Raw genomic sequence first — 12732 nt, 5'->3', positions numbered from 1 at the left:
GCTTCTTTATTCAGGACCTCCCCACCATGTATCTCTTCATCTGGCTATTGATTCATATCCCCTGATAACCTTTGTAATGAACTGGTAATGTGGTGAATTAACCAGTTTCCTGAATTCTGTGACCACTCTTGCCAACTGATGGAACCCAAGGAGGGAGTCATAGGAACTTATGATTTATAGCCAAGGTCACAAGATGGCAACTTGGACTTGTGATTGATATCAAAAGCAGAGAACAGTCTTGTGGGTGAGTCCTTGACCTGTGGGATCTGACACTATCTCCAAGCAGAACAGTGTAAGAATTAGTTGAATTATAGGAGACGCAGCTGGTGTTGAATAATTATTTCTTGGTGTGTGGGGAAAAACCCACACATTGGAATTGAGTGCAGAATCTTATGGATTCTATTTTTAAGGGAGAAAATATGCCACAGATAAAAGACTGGAAGAACAGAACCTAAAATATGATTAGCAGTTCTCTCTCTGGGTGGAGGAATTGTATGTGATTTTCATTTTCTTACTTTTACTGACCTGTACTTCCTTTTCTGTAATAGGTAGTTATTACAATGGCAATCAGGAAATAAAAAGAGCAAATATTATTTTTTAAAACAAAAGAAAGGAAGGGAGGGAGGGAGGAAGAAGAGAAGAAAGGAAGGCAGCAAAGAGCAGGACCTGGGAAATTTCCAGAATGCCTTGCTGAGGTGAATAAGGTCGGAATGGATACATGGAGGCATCTGAGGTGCCAGGGGAGGCATCTGTGGGCATCTTTGCCTAGTCTGGTCATGGTAATTGGGACACACCAACCTTTGCTCTGCTCCATGATTAGGTACTTAGACACACCTGGGAGTTGAGAACTTTATGGGTCAACTCCCCAAAGCATTCTCCACCCACACCCGCCTGCTCCACCCCTGTTCCCCAGCTTTGGCAAAGTTCTAGGCAGGAGAATAAACAGAATCATTAATTCTGATCTTCCTCACTTGCTCGATTTTTTTTTTTTGTCCCCAAGGCACATATTGCATAATTTATTCATTGATTTGTGGGGTTTTTTGTTGGTCATCTATCCTCCCCCACCCCCGCTGGAATGCAAGCTCCATGAGGTAGGGATACTTTTCTGTTCATTCATGGATCCTAGGAAACCTAGAATGTGCTCAATAAGGAGGACATTTTGTTGAATAACAAGCTCTAGACTGCTGTGAGTTCTGGAAGGTTTTTCAAGGTTTACAACAGCTTGGGGATTTCAGAACAAAGCCACTCAGCACTTTGCCTTGGCTCCTTCCTGCCTCACGCTGAGGCCCACTGAAAGATGCCAACTTACATAGGAGGGTAAGAGGTGGTATTCTTCACGAAGTTCCATGGCTCTGCAGCCTGTGGTGGAGCAAACCTCAGTGGTCCAAGAGGAGGCTTGGCAAAAGGGACTCCCAGGAAGACGGCCACAGGCTGTGCAAATCCTTCTAAGCTGACATACTTGCCCAGGACTTTGCCTTGCACAGTGTCCACCACAGGTGGCAAGGACGGGTACCCTGTGGGACATCCAGAGTTAAGAGGACACATCAGCCGCAAGAGGTCTGACCTGGGCTCCAAGTGGTTCTTCTTGCTTTAAGCCTGTGACCTTGAATGAGTCACCTAAACCCTTGAGGCCTCAGTTTATTCCATGTAAAGAGATGAGGTTAACTGTCATTCCTTACTCGGCATGATCTAGGGGCGCAAATTGGAATTGGAGGTAGGACTGCATCAGGTAAAAAAGAAATGCAAGAAGAAGAGCTGCTGAGAGGAATAAGCCATTTGGTTGCCACTCCTAGGAGCCTCTGGAAACAATTATCCATTGGGACCTGGGCACTGAGGTGCATGTTGGCTGAAAGCATGAACAGAAGGCAGTCCCTTCTCTCAGGATCTCTAACCCTTGTATGGAGTATGATTCACAAACATACACGACCCTACATGGGGGAAGGAAAGGGCCAACAACCTGAGAGAGGTACCAGGAAAGTCCCATGGGGATCAGAAGAGGCAGGGATGCCTTCAAATTGGTGGCATCAGTGGAAGCAGTCCCCTTAGAACTGGAACTGGCAGTGGGAGAGGTTGTACCAAACAGCAGGAGCAAACAGCAAATACCACTTTACACCGGTGAGAATGGCTAAAATTAACAAGACAGGAAACATCAAATGTTGGCAAGGATGTGGAGAAAGGGAACCCTCGTACACTGTTGGTGGGAATGCAAGCTGGTGCAGCCAATCTGGAAAACAGTGTGGAAGTTCATCAAGAAGTTAAAAATAGAGCTACCTTATAACCCAGCAATTGCACTACTGGGTATTTACCCCAAAGATACATATGTATGAAACAACAGGACACCTGCACCCCAATGTTCATAGCAGCAATGTCCACAAAAGCCAAACTGTGGAAGAAGCCTCGGTGTCCATTAACAGATGATGGATGAAGAAGATGTGGTCTATGTATACAATGGAACATTCCTCAGCCATCAGAAAGGACAAATACCTACCATTTACATCGATGTGGATGGAACTGGAGGGCATTATACTGAGTGAAATAAGTCAATCAGAGAAGGACAATCATCATATAGTTTCACTCATATGTGGAATATGAGAAATAGTACAGAGAACCAGAAGAGAAGGAGGGAATCTGAATAGGAAGAAATTAGAGAGGAAGACAAACCATGAGAGATTCTTAACTCTGGGAAACATGCTGAGGGCTGCTGGAGGGGAGGTGGGGGGATGGGGTAACTGGGTGATGGGCATGTGATGTGATGAGCACTGGGGGTTAAAGGTAACTGATGAATTATTGAACAGTACATCTGAAACTAATGATGCACTATATGTTGGCTAATTGAATTTAAATTAACAAAAGAAAAAGTAAAAAAAAAAAGAAAGAGAGAGAGAGGGATAAAGGTGTAAAGGAGAGCAGAGGCTAGGCTCTGAGGGCAAAATGCAAGGCTGGCCCAAGGAAGAACACAGGGCCCATTCGAGCCAGAAGGAGTCCATGGGGATGTGAGAAAGGATCAGGCCTGGGAGGCCTCGGTACCAGGCTAGGGTTTGGGGCTTTATCTAGTGGGTAAATGAGCAGCAATGAACAGTTCTGGAATATGAGATAGTGACACCCATCATCTGGCAGGGGATTCTCCTGGTGGCTATGAGCAGGGTTGTCCAAAGGGGAGAGAGACCTGGGGTCAGATTTCTACCTCTTCCATCCTTGTGGGGCAGGCAACTCTTCCCCACTGAGCTGCCCCTGTCTCCCTGCCACTCCCACCCCAGTCCTGGTTCCACCTGTTGTGATCTGCCTCAACTTGCATGTGCAAGTGGCCACTCAGACTCTTGATCATGGCCCCTCAACAGCCTCCATGTGTAAGTTCCCTCATCTGGAATGATTTCTAGCATGGTATCCTTCTAGTCACTCCCTTTTAGACACAGACTAAAGGTCAACCTCTCCCTCAAAGAGTGTGGGCAGAGCAAGAAAGGGTAATCCAGATTAGGTTTTACAGAAGAATATCCATTGGTAACCTGCAAGAGAGACAAAGTGGACAGAAGCCCAACGGGCAAGGCTGAGGAAGTGGGTGGATGGAAGTAAGAGGCATAACAGTTATGGCAAGAGGAGCAGTTAGCAAACATGTTGTGTTACATAAGTACACATTAAGATTTACAGTATACTGCATAAGTATACTTGTAAGATTTATAGGCTGAGCACCTTTTAAGTGCCAGATGTACATTCTGGTTCAATTAAATTCACCTTCACAACATGCCCATTTGATGAGAAGGCAGGAAATGGAGATATAACCCATATGGGCTTTCTAAAGCTGGAAATGGGATGGCCTTGCTGGGAGGTAAGCAGCAGTAAGGAAACAAGCCACTCCTAATTGGGTTCTTGCTCTGCCCTTGAGTTCAGTACCAGGTTTCTGAGTGTTACTGTTAGGATGGAGGTCAAGTGCAGATGGGGCTTGGGTCCCCACGGTTCTGATGCTCATAGCCCTGGCTCTCCATTCATGTGTCACAGACCGATTCCAGAGCATGATTTTCCAGCAGACCTTGGGCAAGGACATTTCCCTCTCTGAGTCTGTTCCCCTGCCTATAAACTGGCATAGAAGCATTCTGAGGTCCTTATACTCTTGTAGTAATTATGTGTCTTAGTTTGTTGACGCTGATGCTTGACATCTAGAGCCTTGCTGACAGCCCCTCTCAGAGTTAGCCAATCCTAGTGAAAGAAATCAACCTCCTTTCCAGCAAGCAGAGCCGGTACCCCAATCACTTTCTTTATCAGGCTATTCCAGGCTACTACCATCCTGCCCTCATCGCTCCAAGGCCAGGTACCTGGCAACGATGGGCAGCCTCTGTGCCTGAGAACTCACTGAAATTGGTTAGTTTGCCAATTCTAAACCTGTTTATCCTGTCTCACCTCTTCCTTCCCCTGGCAACCATGATAAGGGCTCTTCAACAAAATTCCTCCTCCCTTCTCCTCTACCCTCTGACCCACCCTGATCTTGCACGTCAGGGTGCAAGATGGTGGTGGGCATGCCTCCTCCTCCTGGCAAGTTATGGCAGCTGGCTCCTGATCTGTTGGGCTTGTCATACTTCAAGTTTTCTACTACTGCACTACATTTTAAAACAACTCCTTGGGCAGCCTGGGTGGTTCAATGGTTTAGCGCCACCTTCAGCCCAGGGCATGATTCTGGAGACCTGGGATTGAGTCCTACGTCGGGTTCCCAGCATGGAGCCTCCTTCTCCCTCTGCCTGTGTCTCTGCCTCTCTCTCTCTCTCTCTCTCTCTCTCTCTGTCTGTCTCTTGTGAATAAACAAATAAAACCTTAAAAAAACACAACTCCTTTATTTATGAATCTTTTGTTTGTACTCTCCATACCAGGCACTCTTTAGAAACAACCTTTTTATCCTCACAGCAGCCCAGTGACATAGCTACTGCCATCGTTCCCATGTTGGGGGTTGGGGGCCAAGACACAGAAAAGTAACACTTTGTGCCTGAGGACAGCCAGCTAGTAAGTGCTGAGCTGTGATTCAAACCTACACACTCTAGATCCACTCAGTCCACACAGGTCCTCTGCCTGCCGTCTGCAGATTGAGCATTCCTATGAAACATTTCCTAAGCTGAAATGGCACAAAGCAAAGAGTATCTATCCTAGTCTTTCTGCATGTTGCATGAAGCCACTTCACTTTTAGGAAAGGCTTACATTAGTACTTGTTATCGTAGCCCAAAGAAATCCGAGGAAGATTTTCGTTTTTCCATTAGTATACTAATGTAGGTCTTCCCTAAAGGTAGAGTGGCCTGATGCAACTTGCAGAAAGCCTGGGACACTCCTATTAATATTCTCCTGGGCCACTGTCCATGATCTAGCCATACACAGATGAATAATTAAGCAGAAAATACACCGAGCCCTCTGGAACCCTCATCCGGGAGGCATGAGATTAGTTAGCTCTTTGCCCTCCTGCATGGGATGGGTGAAGTCCAAAAGGCACAGGCTGCTGCAGAACCAGACCTGCCATTACCCTTCCCCTCCCAGCCTTTCCCCCACCTTGTGCCCGAACAAGTATTTACAAATGTGCCCTGCTATTTTATTTCAGGAAGACTTACCCCAAGCCATGGAAGTGGCGAGGGAGGTCAGGGCCAGATTGAAGAGCCACATCGTGGTGAGATTGCAGCTCCAAGGCATCAAGAAGCCCACATCACTTAAAGAGTCAGTGCAGGTCCCACCCCTCTGCCCTGCTGCTCTGGACCGCTGCAGGGCCTCTAGGACACGCCCACCCAGAGTTTACCCTCTTTCATCCAAACAGGCCTGAGTCTCTGATTACAGATAGCCACAGACCTGTCCAGCAGCCTGTTACATAAGGGTTTCTCCCTTGCAGGACTCTAACCTTAGGGCACTGTGAATTTCCCAAGGCAGGCAGGAGCAGACAGGTGCTTTTAGAGAGGGAGAGGCTTTGGTCCAAGGTTCTCAGAACAAGCTTGAAAACTTCTAGAGCAATTGCCAGTCCCATAGCTGCTCAGCAGGGGAACTCAGGACAAACGTATCTTTGCTGCTTGGGCTACTTTTCCATAAGATCTCAAGTTTGGAAGCAACTTGAATTCATCGGTTCTCCCCCTCCCCCCTCCTTTTTAAAAAACAGATTTGTTTATTTATTTGGAAGGGGAGAGTGTGGGGGATGGGAGGCAGAGGGAGAGAATCTTCAAGCAGACTCTCTGCCCAGGGCAGAGCCTCACGTGGGGCTTGATCCCATGACCCATGAGATCACAAACTGAGCCAAAACCAAGAGTTGGACGCTTAGCCGAGACACCCAGGTGCCCCATCTGGTTTCCCTTTTTATGTCTAAATTAACTTTACAATATTTATGCCAAGTGACTCAACCTCCTGTCACATACCTCCAGGTTCAGGGAATGCATTACTTCTCCAGGCAGGGATCTTTGGATAGAATGTTTTTACAGTGAATGAACCCTATGTCTCCACAGTCCCTGATTCTAATCATCCATCCATCCTTCCATTTATTTATTATTCCATTCATTCTCCATTTACCAAATGTGGGACACTAGGCTAGGCGGTATGGGTATAGAGATGAATGCAAGTGATATTCCTTCTCCTCAAGGGGAGCTCACCATGTAGTGGATAAGACATATGGTGTGTGTTTGGTAGGCTGCTGCACAGTGTGAAAGAACCAAAACAGGGATGCAAAGTGCCCTAGGTATATCTGGGAGAGTGTCATGTATCTGCTGAGGGCACAAAGCCGATGTTCAAAGCCTGTTTCATAGAATCATTAAATGTCCAACAAAAGGGAATTCCTCAAATGCAATTTGGTACAGCTGGCTAAGGAAATACTGTGCATTCAGACTAGTGATTCACGCCCCATTTACTGACAAGGATGGACAGTCGCCATTTCTTATGAAGGGGGGAAAACAGGTTATAAAATACTTGAGGTTGCTTTAGGATACAATTTTGTGGTTCCTCAAAATTGAAACATAGAATTACTATATTCCCAGTAATTCCACTCTAGGTATATCTACCCAAGATAACTGAGAACACATCCATTCAAAAACAAGACCCAAAGAGCAGCATTATTCCTAATACCCCCAAAGGGGGAACAATCCAAATGACCATCCACTGGTGAATGGATAAATAAAACGTGATCTCTCCATACAATGAAATATTATTCAACCATAGAAAGAAACGAAGTATGGATCTTTGCTACAACATGGGTGAACTTGAAAAACCATATACTAATGAGAGAAGCCACAAACAAGAAGGGCCACAGATTATATGATTCTATTTATATGAAAAGTTCAGCATAAGCAAATGCATGGAGACAAAAAGATTAAAGGTTGCTCAGGGCAGAGGACAGGGCATGCGAAATGACTAATAACAAGTAGGAGGCTTCTTTGTGGATTGATGAGATGTTCTGGGTTTAGACTGCAGTGATGATTACACAACTATGTGAATATACTTTTAAAAAAACACTGAATTGTAGACCTTAAAAAAGGTAAATTTTATGGCATGTGCATTATCTTTTTTTAAAAGATTTTATTCTTTTTTTATTTTAGAGGGAGGGAGAAGAAACAAGGGGAAGGGAGAGGGAAAGCAGACTCTGCCCTGAGCTCAGAGCCTGACACCAGGCTCCTTCCCAGGACTATGAGATCATGACCTGAGCTAAAACCAAGAGTTGGATGCTAAACCCACTGAGCCACCCCAACGTCCCATGAATTGTCTTTCAATAAAATAAAGAAATACTTAACCCAGTCATGTATAATATCCCATTTTAGTAAAAACATACCTTTGTGTAGAAAAAATCCTGTAAGGTTATACATTTAATTTGTATTACAGCAGCCATTTCCTGGCTCTTGTGTTGTGTTTTTACTTATTTATATTGGCCACTTCTAGTCATTCAGGCATTTGTGTGACAAATAGTCATTGAGGGCCCACCGTGTGGCAAACAAGATGCTGAGCGCTTTGCATGCAGTACCTCACTTGGTTCTCAAAGGGACCCTGTGAATTGATACTATTAATTTCTTGGCACTCGGCCAGGCAAGGGACATCAAGTATTAGGAGAACTGGAGATTGAGCAAAAACTGTGTAATGTTCTTAGACACTCTGCTGTGCTGTCAAAACCTTGTTGACAGAATGACTTTGTTGGTGTCTTAAGCACATGTTTGATTCACTTGTGGGTGAGTTCCTGTGGTTTCTCTCTCCTGGTAACTTCTCTACCTCCACCCTTCAAAGCTCCCACGCTTCCCTGCTGACCCCTGCTGGACCCTCAGGTTGCCTGGAAGGATGGGTGAAAACAGGAGTGCTAGGGTTCTTGAGCCAGGTAGGGATTGGGCAGCAGAGGTGCTTGCTGCTAGCTCAGTCTTCATGGTACCCCTCTCCCAGGGAAGATGGACTTGTTGCTGAGAAGTCATTGTCCAGCCTGGAATCACACACCCCAATCCTCCTGCATTTAGCTGAAGACATGAGATGTGTTCTTGTCAATGGAGAGGATGCAGATGTGGAACAGGGTTACAGGCTGGTGCAGTCAAGAGGTGGCTGTGCCTTCTCTATGTTTGCACTACTTTCCCGATGTCACTTGGCAAGCCTCCTCTTGTCCAGGCCAGATCAATATTGACATCTGAAAGAACTGGGCAACCAGCAGCCAAAAAGTACATGACACCATTCAAAAAAGTTCATGGGTTCTTGGCCAAGGCCATAGGTTATAGCTAAAATGAAACATCTGGCAACCCAAATTCAAAAAATGATGTTAATTTGTACTCATTCTAGTCATTGCAGCAGGCCAGTGAGGGGAGCACTGTGACAAAGGTGAGGACTTTGTGACAGCATTAGAGTCAGTCCCCAGGGGTGACTATTTCCATGATGATTGACCTAGGCTCGGGTTCCTCCTTTGCATCCAGAAAAGAAACATGAGTCATAAAGACCACCCTAAGAAAGAGGACCCCTATCTCTATCCACATGAGACAATCTGGCTTGTCTTCCAAAGCAGACAACAAGACTGTTTCAAATCCCTTAGCACAACACACACATACACAGACACAGACACACACACACACACACACACACACACACACATTTAGGCATAACCATTATACCTTCTTCCCTGACCAGCTCATCTTTGCAGCCTGGGAATATAGCCTTGGTTCTCAGCCTAAAACAAAACAAAACAAAACAAACAAAACTGTAGGGTGTCTTGGTAAAATATAAAAGGTAGGGATTGATTATTCTCTCAATCCCACTGTTTAATCACATGTCTGCTTGTGACATTAGCCAGTTCGGCAAACAGAGGCAGCCACTCCCAGACCTTGCCATGTCTGGCTGCAGCGTGGAAGCCCATCCCTGACTCATGATGATTCTGCAGAGTAATGGGTGAGGCTGGAGCTTACAAAGCCTCACACCAGACCTCAGTTTTGCTTAATGTGTATGATCTCCTTGCATCTTATTAGCTCTGTAAATAATATAGCTCTTCTTCTTCAGTGGGAATTATTGCTTTTTCCCCTAGGAAACTCTCTAAGGTTTCTCATGTGGACATAGATGTTCTGAGGAGTAAAATCCTAGAAACTGGCCTTAACTCTCAAGCCAGATCTTAGGGGAGAAGACTCCTCTGAAGCCTCCAAATTATCCCCCAAACCTCTCCAACAAATTGTGCAACAGACACATGGAGAGTACTTACTAAAATAAGCACGCAAAGAAATATGAGCCCATGTCCTAGGATTGACAGAGGCAGAGGACCTGTGGGAAATTTTGACCTGTGGGTGGCTTCTGGAAGGGAGTGCTTCACTAGCCATGGGTCATTACAAAAGGCACAAACAACTGGAGATGTTTCATCTCCAACTGGTAACATTCATGCCATCTCTATCAAGCAATCACACGGGATTGCCTAATTAGCTTCTACAGAGTAAGAGTATCTGGTGAGAGTAGGGTAAACTATGGTAGCAAATAGTCCCAGAATTTCAGTGGCTTATTTTGGCTTTTGTAGAGGAATATGGTGCTGTTCAGTGAACAAGGTAGCTGTCCTTCAGTGATCTGACCAAGGTGTCAGGAAAAGTTTTCTGTAAAGGACCGAATAGTAAATACTTTAGGCTTTGTGAGTCATATGGTCTGTGTGGAAACCGCTCAATCTGATGTTGTAGCAAAAGCAGCCATAGATAACACCTAGGCAAATGGACATGGCTGTGTTTCAATAAAATTTTATTTGAAAGACAAGTGGCAGGCAAAATTTGGCCCAAGGGCCAGTTTGCCAACTCCTGATCATGGCAGCTTTACCACTTTTAACTCATAGTTTCTAATGTTGTCATGGGTGCCAATTCTTATCAGTTGGAATTAAGAGAAGCACAGAGGAATGAACAGGGGGGTTGGGCCAGGCCTGGATGTGGCACTCCTCATCTCTACTCACATTTCATTGGAAAGAATGTAGCTGCATGGCTAATCTAATTGCAAGGAAGACCAGGAAATCTGGTCTGGTTGTGTGCATAGGAAGCTTGGACAGATTTTAATGGCAATTCCTCTCACAGATAATAATATCCACTAAATCACAAACTTGATACTAGAGATATTTTTCCAAACCATTATGTAATGCTTTAAAGTTTATTTGTGCACCATCTAAAGTCATCTTACGTAAACTGCAGGAATAAGTTACTATACTTTGGTAAACAATGAGTGTCTGTAGTTCTTTTATTTAAATTGTAATAGCCTGATTGTAAATCTAGTCCCTGCTTGCTCAGGCTACTCTATAAAAGTCTCCTTCAGCCTCTTAAGAATAAAGAAGGAAAAAGGGTGAATCAGAAAGACACATAAAAATGGAGGCCCTGGAAAGTTAAGATTGAATTATATTCTGGGAAGGGTCCAGCAAACTCAAATTGTTTTTATAGATTGTGTTATAGACATCTGGGTGCTACAGTGACCTTGAATGAGAAAAGTGTTTTGTGTGTTTTCTTACTCAGAGCACTGTTAGAGTTTATGTCTATGAATCCCCAAACCGCCCATGACTTCTGATTATGCAGGGCATTAAGAGATGAACAGGATTTGCAGCAACAAAGAGGAGAGAATGTTAGCACTGGTACAAGATAGTTCTGGAGACTTCTTGAGGAGGTCATTTGGTCCAGAAAGGCAAATGGAGGACGGAAGGCTTAAGTGGTAAGCTAAGGAGAGCTGGCTTTCATGCTGGACAATTCAAAGTCTTTAATCCTGGGAGTGACAAGAGGAAAAGGGTGTTTCCAAAAGTAGAATCTGGCAGAAGCAGGTAAGCCACTGGAGAGGTCAAGAGGGTGCCTCCTAAATATTCACTGCGAGGTGGGAGGTGAGTTCTCCTCTCCAGAGAAGGCTAAATTCTCTGCATGAGAAAGCTTGCCCACTGGGGTCCCATAGGCCTCAGCCAAGAATAACGATAGCAGCATCTCCAAAATGCTGGACTGCACAATGGTTTGCCCAAATCCCAGGATCTACCAAGGCTGGCCCTGGGTTCTCACGTTAGAAGGTCCTGGGGGTCATGAAATCTTCAGAATGCCTAGTGAGCTCGTTGGCAGCTGGGGGTAGGGAGATGTAACCCCAACCCCAAGTCACTGTCTGCCCTGTGCCTCCTTGTCTTTCTATGGAAGCAAGTCAGACATCGGGGGTGGAGGTGTGTGGTGGAGGGAAGGGCACAGGGACCCAGGTCCCAAGGGCCTTTCAGGCTACACACATGTAAAGTGTCATTTCAACATGTTCCGGTAAATGCAAACATCGAGACATGTAAATTAAAATCACACACTCAGATGGCCACCCTCAAAGTGGCAGGTACTTCTGCCACTGTTAAGCTTAATGGTTGTGCCAAATATTGACAAGAGTATGGAAAAACAAGAATGACTGCCATGAGTGAGAAACTTGGTTCAAGCTTTCTTGGGGACAATTTGGCAGAAACCATCCAAACACTCCAAAGGGGCATCTCCACTGTCTACACCAGTCTCTAACCAGGAATAATTCTGAATGAGCCCAAAGATGTATACCTCAGAGGGTCCACCTCCATGATGCTGACAGTAGTAAAAACTATGAAACAATCTGAGTCACCAGCTATAGTGACCAGCTGGATAAGTTATCAAGTATCCCTACTATAGAATGCTACGTAGCTGTGGACAAACATATATTGATGACATCATCATTTTAGAAGCAAGAATGTGGACAGAGGAGTGACAACTGCTTTTAGAACAGAGAAAGGGAAAATCTATGCATGAGGGGGGAACCCTCCCACCCCAAGCCAGACTAATACATTCAAAGTTGAGGCAGTAGAAAACCCTCTGGATCTAGAGCTACTGGGTATCTGTGAAAGCAGGGGTACAGATAGCCCCTAATTATGCAAATTATGGGAGTCCAGCTCTCCCCTCTTCCTATCCCCAGACCAAAGTTCCCATATGTGCTCTGCCTCTGCTAGTCCCAGAATTGATGGCATCTGGGGAATCCAATCACTTGATTACAACAGAAAATCATAAGAGCCTTGGCAACATCAACATAGTGTGGCTTCTGTCCAGAGACTTCAGTGTCAAAAGGAAGATGTTCCCTGAGGATCAAGAAACCTTTGATGAAGCCAATGCCTGGTCACCTAACTAGTGGCCTGGATGGTGGTCAGAGTTGTCCCTGCACTTCTATTACTAACTGACCATCAATGGTCCACAGGAATGCAATTTTGTAAATCAATTGTTGCATTATAGCAAAGCTAAGAAAGGGAATATACAGTAATGAATAAGGATAAATGTGGAAGAACCCTTTAGAAAAATACCAAGT

The 12732-nt window shown here is 45.0% G+C and overlaps 1 protein-coding gene across 1 annotated transcript in view; it reads right to left on the bottom strand.

Moving 5' to 3' along the window:
- Positions 1 to 5736, bottom strand: part of CES1 (carboxylesterase 1) — a 30420-nt gene extending 24684 nt beyond the window's left edge. Inside the window, exons 1-2 of the mRNA XM_041766939.1 lie at positions 5580 to 5736; positions 1310 to 1514 (exon numbers count right to left, since the gene is read on the bottom strand). Coding sequence (XP_041622873.1) covers positions 1310 to 1514; positions 5580 to 5658 — 284 coding nt within the window. The 5' untranslated portion in view covers positions 5659 to 5736. The remainder of the gene's footprint in view (positions 1 to 1309; positions 1515 to 5579) is intronic.
- Between the last annotated feature and the right edge of the window lie 6996 nt (positions 5737 to 12732).

The sequence above is a fragment of the Vulpes lagopus genome, chromosome 8 (genome assembly GCF_018345385.1).
Source record: "Vulpes lagopus strain Blue_001 chromosome 8, ASM1834538v1, whole genome shotgun sequence".
NCBI classification, from domain to species: Eukaryota; Metazoa; Chordata; class Mammalia; order Carnivora; family Canidae; genus Vulpes; species Vulpes lagopus.
The sequence above is the reverse complement of the archived record's forward strand: the minus strand, read 5'-3'. Positions and strand labels throughout refer to the sequence as shown.